The sequence below is a fragment of the Molothrus aeneus genome, chromosome 16, assembly GCF_037042795.1.
Source record: "Molothrus aeneus isolate 106 chromosome 16, BPBGC_Maene_1.0, whole genome shotgun sequence".
Classification (NCBI taxonomy): domain Eukaryota; kingdom Metazoa; phylum Chordata; class Aves; order Passeriformes; family Icteridae; genus Molothrus; species Molothrus aeneus.
In genome coordinates, this window is record NC_089661.1 from 11,407,711 (window position 1) to 11,419,437 (window position 11,727).

General features: G+C 57.4%; 1 protein-coding gene across 3 annotated transcripts; it reads right to left on the reverse strand.

Moving 5' to 3' along the window:
- Window positions 1-262: 262 nt before the first annotated feature.
- Window positions 263-11,048, reverse strand: LOC136563253 (lysosomal alpha-glucosidase-like). 3 transcript variants are annotated; one of them, XM_066560496.1, is made up of 20 exons: window positions 10,949-11,048; window positions 9,284-9,815; window positions 8,932-9,077; window positions 7,819-7,984; window positions 7,255-7,351; window positions 6,020-6,139; window positions 5,639-5,757; window positions 5,398-5,529; window positions 4,522-4,632; window positions 3,605-3,718; window positions 3,362-3,446; window positions 2,907-3,024; window positions 2,425-2,558; window positions 2,189-2,340; window positions 1,796-1,944; window positions 1,574-1,715; window positions 1,287-1,385; window positions 1,006-1,170; window positions 779-925; window positions 263-575 (listed from the first exon to the last, which is right to left on the reverse strand). In XM_066560496.1, exons 2-20 carry the CDS (start codon window positions 9,803-9,805, stop codon window positions 513-515), a joined length of 2,781 nt encoding a protein of 926 aa, XP_066416593.1. In that variant the 5' UTR covers window positions 9,806-9,815; window positions 10,949-11,048; the 3' UTR covers window positions 263-512. The 3 variants fall into 3 exon arrangements, with proteins under 3 accessions (XP_066416593.1, XP_066416594.1, XP_066416592.1); XM_066560497.1 differs by having other exon boundaries at window positions 9,284-9,812; window positions 10,949-11,043; XM_066560495.1 differs by having other exon boundaries at window positions 9,284-9,973; window positions 10,949-11,012.
- Window positions 11,049-11,727: the final 679 nt, after the last annotated feature.

Here is an 11,727-nt window from a genome sequence, read left to right on the forward strand (position 1 = left end):
AAGAAGGGAATCAAGGAGGTGGGATTGGAGGATGTAGTCAGGGGCTGAAACTGGGGAGCTGGAAGTAGTGGTTGAAGTTGGAGGGGTGGAATGTGGGGCAGGAATTTTGGGGGGGTTGGACTGGGGCTAAAATTGAGCAGCTGACACCAGGGTGATGGAGCCAGGAGAACCGAGGTCAAGGATTAAAACAGCAGAAACTGTCTGCCCACCCCCTGTCCCCCATGCCACCCCTTCTGTCCCGACATCATGCTCCCAGGACAAGTTCTCCACATGCCTTTATTGCAGTGGGGACAGCAGGTACCCACACCTCCACCCACCCAGGACCATGCAGGGGGCACCCAGCAGCCAAGCCCCCATCCCACGCCCCCTGTCCCCAGCTGTGCTGGAGGGGGACGAGCAGCAGCAGGTGACAGTGCCCAGTGCCCCCTCCATGGCAGCATCCTGGCTTCAGGGGCTGGAGCATGGACCATCTCCCAGCAGGGTGTCCTGGGGGTGACCCCACAGCCCCCTGCTCACAGCCACTGCAGGGAGAAGCCCTGGCTGAGGCTCATGCCAAGGTCACTCACGTTGAGAACCTGTGGAGGGAGAGGAGACATTTTGGGGTACAGCCCTGACAGGAGGGAAATAGAGAATGCTTTCCCCTAACCCCTGGCATGGCAGGAGAGCCACAGAGAGTCCTCACCCCCTCTTTGGTCACTCTGTGACCTGGAGGAGGAGGGGTGGAGACCCTCAGGATGGGCACCCCCACCCAGCAAAGGGCACTCTGAACTTTTCCCACCTGGTTGTCCAGGTAGGAAAAGGGCTTCTCCTGGCCATTCAGGAGGACCTTGCTGGGCGGCTTCTGCACCCCAAAGATGCTCAGTGTGCCAATGGTGACCTTGGTGGCCTCGGTGCTGGCATGGAGGACGGTGGAGGTGAAGATGTTCTGTAGGAGGGGAGAGCTTGAGCTCAAGGTCACCAGGTAGCATGGGACCCTCCGCTCCTGCCCTCCCCACCACATTCCACCTGTGTGACATTGAACACCACGTAGGAGTAGTTGCCCTTCTCGAAGGTGTCCAGGCTCTCGCCATCATCCCAGAAAAGGTCACCCCAGGCAGTGGCATGTGAGGACAAGGCCACAATGAGACGCAGGGGGTTCCCTCGGGTGGCCTCTGTGGTGGTTCCTGGTTTCTGGGGTTCAAAGACATGGGTTCTGTAGGGCCATGACCTCAGGCTCCAGGAGTTGAGGTGCTGGGGGACGCACACACTGTGGGCAGCACCCAGGGAGGTGATGGGTGGGCACTCACTTGGGTGGGCAGGATGGAACCTTCCCGGATGTGCAGGTTGAGGTGCTCCAGAGGGGCTGACATCTTCAACATCTCCCCACTGCTGTTCACTGAAGAGCCCTGGGCAGGCAGTGAGAGACATGGGTGTGAGGGACCAGGGCTCAGGCATGGGTCTGCAGGGCAGCCATCCCCAACCCTCACCCATTAGGGCACACTGGGCTCAGCCAGGGCTTCCCACCCACAGCTTGACCCAAGAGGGTCAAGCAGGGATCAGCCAGCCCCTGGCCAAATGCTGTGATGCTCCTCACCGTGTAGAAGTCATACCACGTGCCTTGGGGGACATAACCTATGACTGAGTCCACCCCAGGCTCCAGCACTGGGGTTACCAGCAGGCTCTGGCCCCACAGGAACTGCCTGTCCAGCTCCCACGTGGCCTCATCCCGAGGGAACCTGTGGTGGGATGGAGACACCGCTCGGTCTCCCTGGTTCAGCCCAAGCATCTCCCCAGCTCCCGGTGGGGACGGCCTTACTCAAAGAACAAGGGCCGGGCCACGGTGTCCCCCTGCAGGTGGGCACGGTGGAAAAGGCTGTAGAGGAAGGGCAGGAGGGAATAGCGGGTCAGCAGCACGTCCTTCATGGCTGTCCTGGCTGCGGGGCTGAACACTGTTGGGTCCTGGGCCTGGGGGAGACACGGGCACTCAGCAGCTGTCCCACCCCTGACCCCACCTCCTGCATCCCCCACTCACATCTCATATCCTGCATTCCACACCCCATATCCTGCATCCCCAATTCCACATCCCATATCCTGCATCCCCCATCCCACACCCCATATCCTGCATCCCCCATCCCACACCCCATATCCTGCATCCCCCATCCTATACCCCAGCCCTAGGATGCCTCCCCCTGGGCACCCTGCCCTGGACCTTCTCGTTCTGGGTGTTGTGGTTGCGAGAGAAGGGGTAGAAGGCGCCGAGCTGCATCCAGCGTGTGCACAGCTCCTCCGAGGTGCTGCCCGAGAAGCCGCAGATGTCTGCCCCAACCAGAGGGATGCCAAAGAGGCTGAAGCTCAGCAGCCCTGGGGGCAGGGACAGTTAACAGGGCACAGTTTTGGAGACATCTCCAAACATTAGAGAGCTGGCAGGGGCTCTGTGCCACCCACCTGGGATTGAGTAACGCATGTCCTTCCACTGGCTCCGGTTGTCACCCAGCCAGTGCCCGGAGTAGCGGCCCTGGCTGGGGAAGGTGGAGCGGGAGATGAGGAAGGGGCGCTTCCCCCGGATCTGGATCAAGGCGCTGGAAAACAACAGCAAAGCTGGGGGCAGAAGGTAAGAGCAGCCTGCCAAGGGTTTGCCTCACCCCACAACAGCTGAGGGAAAATTCCAGCCCCCTGGCAGAGGGGGGGAGAGCCAGTCCCAGCAGTATGGCAAAGGCTTCCAGCAGGACCAGCCTCATTCACCCATTCCTCCCAGAGCAGTGTCAGCTCTCCTCTTCTCCTGGGTTATTCCCATCCCAGAAGCTGTGAGCAGTCAGAGCTTCTCCACTTCAGACCACACTCAAATCCCCATCCTTTTCCTGCTCAGCTCTGAGAAGGATTTTTCCCAGCCCACCCCCAGGCTGTCAGGAAGTGGGATGCCCAGGTACCTTGCTGTGGCTTTGGCTTCCATCAGCCCATAGAGGTTGTGGAGGTTGTAGTGCACAGAGACTTTCTGCTTTGCCGAGGCACACACTGTCTTTGCAGAAAGGGAATCGCCCAGCACGGCTGCCAGGAGGGAGAGCCCAGTTGGACCCAGCTGGGGTGCAGGGGATATGGACCCCCCACACTTGCTGGCCCTGGGTCAGCCCTCCCACAGCCAGCTGTCACTGCCAACCAGTGCCAAAAGCTCATGCAAATGGCCCCATCCTGCACCCTGACATGGCCCTAACAAGTGTGCATGGCTTAGACATGGATACTGGCACATGAAGGTAGGGATGGAGGCATTCAGGGTGTAAGAGACACAATGTCTTAGAAATGGTTTTCCTCACCACACTCAGCTGGCAGCCATATCAAAGCACACAGTACCTACGAGCACAGCCTTGTATCTCATCTCCCTCCTCACCTGGAGTGTAGGGTGGGTTGTCCAACTCTCCTGGGGGGCAGCCATCTTCAGACCCATCCATGAAGTTGGATGGCTCATTCATGTCCTAAGCAAAGAAAATTGTGCTGCAATTTCAGGTGTGTGTTTTTGGGATTAGTGGTAGACCTATAAAAGCTGCATTTGAGGGATAGCCCTGCCAGGACACACACCAGGCATGAGCTGAGCTGCTGGCAGGGAGCAACCCACGGGCAAGGAGGGACTTACGATCCAGAGGCCATCAAAGGGCACGTGGGCATGGAAGTGCTGCAGGTTCTCCAGCCACCACTGGTGTGTGTCTGGGTTGGAGAAGTCTGCAAAGGCAGTGAAACCAGGCCAGACCTGTGGAGACACCACCAATGCATGGGTTCAGCAAGCAGGTGATTTGTGGGGAGCCACCATGAGGAACAGGGTACCACAGCACGCCAGGAATTTCAGCTGGGGGTGAAACAGGAAATGAGACAGAAGATAAACCCAGCCAATGCTTTGAGTCCTGGGTGCTACACACACACAGCATCCCTCCTACTCCATGGTACCAGGAGTACCAGGTGCTGAGGAGCCCCCATAGGCCATGGGCAGTGGCAGCTGATGGAGCTGCTCTGCCCTCGCTTGCACAAGGCCTGATACCACCTCACCAAGAACATGTCAGGGAAAAGCCAAGATTTCTCTGTGCTTTGCCCCATTCCAGGAATTTTAGCCATTTCCCCCCGTGTTTTCAGGCTACATCAAAAGCTTCCTCCTTGGAGACAGCAAGAGAGAGAGCAGGTGGGAGAAAACAACCAGAGGGGTCAAAGTGGGAGGGAACAGCTGCAGAGCAGGTCTCGAGGCACACTGCTCATCACAGACAACCTCCCCTCACCCCAGAAACAGGAAGGGAGAGAAATCAGATGATCAGCCTTAGGCAGCACTGCTGACTCTGTGAAGCTCATATGACTTCCACAGGCTCCTCTGCTGAGCAGGGGCTGGTCCCTGGGCTGGTGAAGACACCAGGAGGTGACACAGGAGGAGGACAAGGGCTGAGCCAGGCTCTGGCAATTATCCCAGAGAAGTCCCTTGGCCACTTGGCTTTCCCTCCGGTGTGATGAAATCCCAACCCTGGTATTGCACAACCCTCTGGGCTGGGATTTCCCCCTGGAGCTCCTCACCTGCCCGATGAGCGGCTGCCCTTGGGTGGTGTTGAGGAACAAGCCCCGTCTCAAGCCCTCATCAAAAGGCCAGTAGGAGCCACGAGGGCTGGTGCTGCTGATGCCAGGATCCTGGGGATGGAGCAGAGGGTTAGTGACACTCCAGGCAACCCATGGCCCCTCACCCTGGCCAGACCAGTGTGATTCACAGAAGAGAACCCAGGCAGGGTCAGCCAGAGCCCACACACAGCGGCTGTTTCCCCCCAAGGGGAAGAGAAACTTGTGTTCAACACTTCCAGGCATGTTTTCTAAAATGCCACTTCTGCAAGTCCCCAGGACCCGTTACAGTGTTTTGGGGAGGGGGGGACAAATACAAGAACTCTTGCTCTTATGCAAGAAATGTCAGGTCACGGACAGAGCTGCTACAGAGAGTCCATTGAGGAGGAAATCCAACTTCCCCCTGCAAGGACCTGCTGGTCCCCACTGCCTCCAGCAAGCAGAACCCGTGCCCCCACTCCTTGCAGAGGGAAGAAGGGACATCACAGCCAGGTCACAAGATCCCAGCACTTGTGGGGATGTGAGGGCACCTGAGCTGAGCACCCACAAGTTAAACTGCCTGACCCACAGTTCCTCCATTCCTTCCCTCACAGGGGTCAGGGCCATCCTTGTACCCACAGAAGGACAGGAGCACAGCACAAGAACCTGGCTGTGTCTCCAAGGTCCCTGCATTAGGGGGATTTCCAGCCACAGTTTACAGTGCCTGACCAGCACTGGGAACTGGCTTCCTACAAAAATCCCCAGAGCCAGAAACGACCAGCTGGGACCAGGAGCATCCATTATGCCCTTGTCTGACATCCCTGCAGCAAAGACAGCACAGTGGGAGAGGAGGGGGAGTACCAAGATCATAACGTAGCGCTGCCCGTGTTTGTGGAGGTCTTCCACCAGGGAGGGCAGGGAGGAAAACCTCTGGGAATCCAAGGTGAAGTCCCGGTACCCATCCATGTAATCGATGTCATTCCACTGCCCATCCTGCAGGAAAGAGGCTCAGGAATGGGTGATGGAGACTCTGGAATGGGTGATGGGGCTCAGGAATGGGTGATGGAGAGTGCACTCCCTGCCCTACAGGCCTGGGGCTTACCTGGGGGATCTGGTAGTTCCTCATGGCTCTCACAGTCTGCCAGGTCCCGTTGCTGGATCCGTAGCCCCAGCGGCAGAGGTGGAAGCCAAGAGCCCAGATGGGTGGCATGGCTGGGAAACCTGCAGTGGGACAGTGGGAGCATGGATGGAGATTCCCAAGATGACAGCAGCATCTCAAAAGGATGGGAAGGTAAGGGAAGAGGGAGGATAAAAGGTGATCACTGACCACAGTGTGCTGGAAGGGCTGGGAATGGGATGGCTGGGGAATGCTGATCCCTCCCCAGCAGAGAGGGTTGGGGATGGTGGTGAAGCTGGGGTGAGACAGGGATGTGGGCATGAAGGAGGTGCCTGCAGAGAGCTGTGCTGAGGTGTGGGCACTTACCTATCACCTGCTGGTACTGCTGGATGACCATGTTGGGATCGGGCCCCAGGAAGATGTAAAAATCCAGCACCCCTCCAATGGTCCTCCAGGTCAGTCCTGGAGCAGGCTGCAGAGCCACCTCTTTGAGTGGGAAGGCAAAAAGGGAAAGAGAAGAAGAGAGAAGAAGAGAGAAGAGAAGAGAAGAGAAGAGAAGAGAAGAGAAGAGAAGAGAAGAGAAGAGAAGAGAAGAGAAGAGAAGAGAAGAGAAGAGAAGAGAAGAGAAGAGAAGAGAAGAGAAGAGAAGAGAAGAGAAGAGAAGAGACAATTGGGGAGCAGCCCCCAGACCTTAGCCCCTGTGATGGGGCCCAGGCAGCACCACAGGCAATGCTCAGGGCGGAATAGAGAAATCCCTGTCTTGCACTCAGCAGATGCTAAATGGGTGTCTGGAAGCTTAAATCATCACAGCCCAGAGAGATCATGGGTTTATGCTATCTTGAAAATCTGCTCTTTAATCTCAAATCTGTGCCAGCTTCTGGACCAAGACTAAGCACTTCAGTGCAGTGCTTTCCTTCATGTCCTCCCCTGAAATCCCCTCCTAAGTGAATTGAGAGCTGCTTTTACAAGCAAGCATGTGGAAGCCAGGCCTTTCCTGGGAAGGGCTCCTCACATGGAGCAGCCTTTTCACCTCAGCTCAGGAGGCTGCATCTCACAGGAGCTCCTCCTCAGCAGCATCACAGCCACAGAGCTGAGCACAGCTGGAGCTGCCAGAGCCCTGGGGTGAGCAGCATCATCCCAGCTGGCAGCAAGAGGCAGCTGCAGGGAGGACGGGTGGTCCTGGTGCTGCCCCTGGCACGGCAGGAGCTGCTGTGTTATCAGCTGGCACACACGGGCAGATCCCGTGGCCACAGCTGGCAGCACAGCTGGAAGAGTGAGGGTGACAGATGGCACCCCTGGCTGTGCCCCAGTGCTGGAGCAGGGGAATGGGCATGGAGCTGCATGCAGGGGACTTGCCTTGCTGATGGCAGCTCGGCAGCTGGGTGTGTGGTTAAACTGCTCGGCAGTTGCTAAAGAGCCTCGCCGTAGCCAGGAAACAGATGGCTGCTCTCAATAACGGAGCCATCAAACCACATCTTTCCTTTTTACGCCTTCCTCTCACCCCAAGGTCCCAAACTGGCCACTCCAGCAGCCCCCATCTGTCCCAATCTGCCACGTCCTCCACCATGGACAAGCTGGCCTGGGGTCCCCTGGACACCTACCCATGGCGTTGCTGTTGAGCAGGAAAACACCATGAGCATTTCCACCCTCCTCCATCAGCAGGTAGAAGGGGTGAGCACCATACAGGTTGAATGATTCCTGCAAGGAAAGGTGCCCAGTAAGAGAGCAAAGAGGGCAAAGCAGGAGAGCCCCATGTCACTGAAGGTGAATAAATGATTCTGAGTTCTACATGCTGCCACCACCTCACCAGGCATCTGTCACTCCTCTGGAGCATAAGGCAAGGAATGAGGATAGGTTTGGAGCTTAGGACCATGGGAGGCTGCTTCTTCCTCCAGCTCAGGGGCTGCTACTGAGCTGGGCTGGGTGAGGGGGAAACCTCCTGCCTCACCACAACACATTGCACGAGGAGCAGGGTGGAGCGGAAACACCCAGTGGCCTTGGAGTGCCAAGAGCATTTTGCAATTCTCTGAAATCCTCCCTGGCACATACCTGCTCATCAGCCTCTCCCAGTGCTGCTGCCCACCCCTGCCATGCTTTCCCAGGCACAGGAGAGCGGCACTCCTGCTCTCAGCCCCTGCACTCCCACGGGGAGAGGGCAGATGTACCGTGGGAGACACATCACGGGCCCACAGTGTGAGGGTGTTCCAGTCCAGGCTGTGCAGGAGGCTGCCACGGTGCTCCCCCAGCCCATAGAGGAACTTGGATGGGAGTGATGTGGATATCTGGAGAAACTGGTCAGCAAAGATCAAGGGTGCCACGGTGGTGTTTAGCCTGCCAGGGTGACACCAAGAAAGAGAGAGGGTCAAAAGAGGGTTCTGGGACTCATTAGGATCCATTTGCCCATCAATAACTGATCTCTTCCCTCTCAAAGCATCTCAAGGGGAAGTCTAGCAGCACATCCCACCCTGCATCCAGCCCCCAACATCCTGGCCCAGGAACAAATTCAGGTCTGGCTGGACACAAGGCACAGCCCAAGCCAGCACAGCACAGCCTTCCCTTTGACACCAGAAGTTTCCACCCAGGTTATTATTAACCACCGAGGTGATATGGCCATGGGGTTTCTCAGCCTGCTGTCACTGATAAGCAGCTCCCAAGTACAGAATGGATCACAGCCACCAGCAAATGGGAAAGAGGAGGAAAGGATGGGATCCCAAAACAGCCTGACCAGACATTGTTCAGATGGTGGTGCTTACCACCAACTTAGTGTGGGCAAAGCCGTGGAGGTGACAGAAGCTGTACAGAAAAGTCACCCACAGGCCTTTTCCACAAAAAGCCTGGAGCTGTGTGTGTCCCTATAGCTTGGACAGCCAGGGAAACCCAAAAGCAGGGAGAGGGCAAAGCCAGAACTGTTCTCTGACACTTTTCCTGAGCCACCAGATCATTCATTTGTGATGTGCTGGGATCTACACAATGTTTGGCTTCTGTAGCACCTTGGAAGGAATCAGAGCACTAGGAAGTTTTTGGAGAGATGCTGATCCCACACAGGCCTGCCATGGCCAGAGCAAGCACATGGCCAGCCCAGGGCCAGGAAGCCACCTGCTGCCACATCCCCATGTCAGCATTGCTCAAAAGATGTAAGACAAAGAGTAATAATTGGCTGGAGATCTCACAGCAAGGGATTTCCTAATGAAAAACCTCTGGGAAGCATGCTGGAGCCTGTCTAGGGTGGGAAAAGCTTCCATCCACTGGCACAGTATGAGCATGAGGTGGGTTCTTACAGCACTGTCCCTGTTGCCTTGCGCTGCAGCAGCACCCCAAAGGGGTCCCAGGAGAAGTTCAGACTGTAGATGGGGTTTTCTGCTCTCTTCATCACCCGGGGAACATCAAGGGGAACCTCATAGCGTGGATTGGCTGCATCTGTTATCTGCAAAAGGGAGAAAAAGGGCTTTAAAGACCAGCAAAGTGAGAGGGCAAAGAGCTAGAGATGCTCACTGGCCCCACACAGCCACGCCTGGAGCACAGCAGATTCCAGACTTGATCCAAAACAAGGGGTGGTTACCTACAGGATGGCAGGTGCAAGGGTCAGGAGCACGGTCACAGGCTCTTGAGGGCAGCCAGCAGGAAGCTCACCTTGATGTGCAGCCGTGTGTCCGTCTCAAACTCCACATCCAGCCTCAGCTTCTGGATGTCCCGGGGGTAATAGGCCTTCTCCCTCCGCACCAGCAGCCCCACCATGCCCAGCGCTGTCTGGTTGAGGCTCTCCAGGGTGTAGCTGGGGAAGTCAGGGGGATAGAAGCACCAGGGCACCCCCTGCTTGCCCTCTGCCAGCGGGGGACCCTGGATGAAGCAGCAGCCTCGGCTTTCGCAGAGCTCCTGGGTCACCACCACGCGCCGCTCCGGGTAGCAGTCAAAGCGATGGCTCTCAGGGACCACGAGACATTTTGGGGGTGCTGTGGGTCCCAGCCAGCCCCCCGACACTTGCCGCAGCACCCAGACAGTGATGGTGCTCAGCAGAACAGCGGCCACCAGCAGCCCACTGCCCACCCACCACGGGGCCAGCTTCCCATGGCCAGAGGGCACCGGGGCAGCCCCCTCCTCTTCCACCCGGCATGCTGCTGGCTGTGCTGCTGTCAGCCTCTGGTACGACTTCATTGTCCTGCTGCTGGATGGAAGGGGTGAAGGAGACTGAGGGGGAGAGCTTGCCCAGGCCTCAAGGACAGCTTCCTCCTCTCCTGATGCCTGTGGTTTGGGCAGAGCCTGCTCCCTCAGCACCCTGCAGCATCACATCTGCACCTTCAGCCAAGATGCACCTGGTAAACTCTGCAAAGGAAGGCTTTACCAAGGTCAGGTGGAACTGAGCCTGCTAAGTGTGGGGAGACACTGACACCCAACTGTCCACCAGTCCCAAGGGTCAAAGTGTGCCTGCTGCTCTCTGTGAAGAGGCCAAAGCACCATTTGCTTTTGGGAGGTGGCAGAGTGGCCCCTCAAGGAGTTTCTCCCAGGTCTGAATTAATGGGCTGCAGTGTTTCTGGAAGGTGCAAGCAAAACCGAGCTTGTTCTTCCTGTGGGAACGGAGCTGTGATGCTGAGAGCTGCAGCTCCGAGGTGAGGAGCATTCTCTGCTCTGAGCATTCCTCTGCTCAGAGCATCCTCTGTCATCACCGTCCAAAGCCCTGACTCAGAGGTTTTAGACCTAAGGAGGGCTGAGCAAGGGATGGCTGGGAATATGCCATTAGTCCTTGCTTTCCACTGATAAATGCTGATCCTGACAACCTCTCAGGCAAACAACTCCCGTACTCTATGCAAAGGAGACCCCCGTGCTAAGTTTGCAGGCAGCAATCTCAGCACCTTAAAAAAGATACACAACTTTCTTCCCTCCATCTCCTCACTCTCATTCAGACCCTGCTCCCCTCACCCTCCTCCCTGCACAGGCTCAGAAAACGGCTCCATCCCCCACCAACACATTTAGTCCCCAGCCCTCTCCCAGCTCGGGCCACCACCACGGCTCGACCCGGCCGCGAACCTCCCCGAGCGGCAGCGCCTCCGCTTTATGGACCCGCCCGCCGCTTCCCCAGGCACGGCCGGCTCCCGAACCCCGGGGCCCTCTGTCCGCCACGGCCACACGCACCGGGGACAGTGCCCGGCCGGCCGGGGGACACACAGCCGGGGGGACACACGGACAGGGGGGACACACGGCCGAAGGGGGGCACAGCCGGAGCGTCCCCGGGCAGCGGCGCGCCCCGGCAGCCCCTGCCCGCCTGCGGGCCCCGCTCCGGCCGTGCCGGCGCTTACATACACGTGTGTCCTCTTGACATTGTGGCTGCGGGCAGCGGGCACGGGCAGCGGGCAGGGCACGGGCAGCGGGCAGGGCACGGGCAGCGCTCCCGGCGCTGCGGCTCCGCCGGCCCCGCCGTAAACACCCGACGAGCCGCTCGGCCGGCTCCTACCGCGCCTCTCTAGTAGCAGCGCATCCCCACACGCCCCTCCTCAGCTCGCTCTTCCGCGTTGGGTGCTGTTTTTAATTTTATTTTTAATATTTGTGTCTAGAGTATGGGAGAGCAGCGGGTTTTTTAGGTTTTTCCACAGTTGATGCACGCAGGATGTCAAAACCCAAAGAATGAACACCTCTGTTTAGGTGTTCTAAACCTCTGTTCAGGTGACTAAACTTCTGTGGCCCCTTATAGAGTGAGAGTACTTTATCTCTGCTCGGTGGCTTCAGGGAATCGTGATGCTGGGTGTGTTTTGGGCCAGACTCACAAAACCTCACACATCCCAGAACCTTTCTCCATCCAAGTTTTCACCAGAGGTCCATGCACTCCACTTGCTTAACAAGTGTGTGTACTGCCCAGGCTTTCCCACTTTTCGAGGGACTAGAGAGCTCCTCCTTGTTTACTATTGAAGGCCACCGCTGTCTAAAGTTCAGCAGCAAATGAAAACAGACCTTTGGAGCAGAGGTACTTTCCCCAGGGAATGAAAACGAAAAGTAACCTGTTGTGAACAGGGCAATTCATCCAGAAACAGAATTTCAGGTGACACAGTTGCTCCCCTCCTGCTCTATGTGATCTGTCAAAGCCC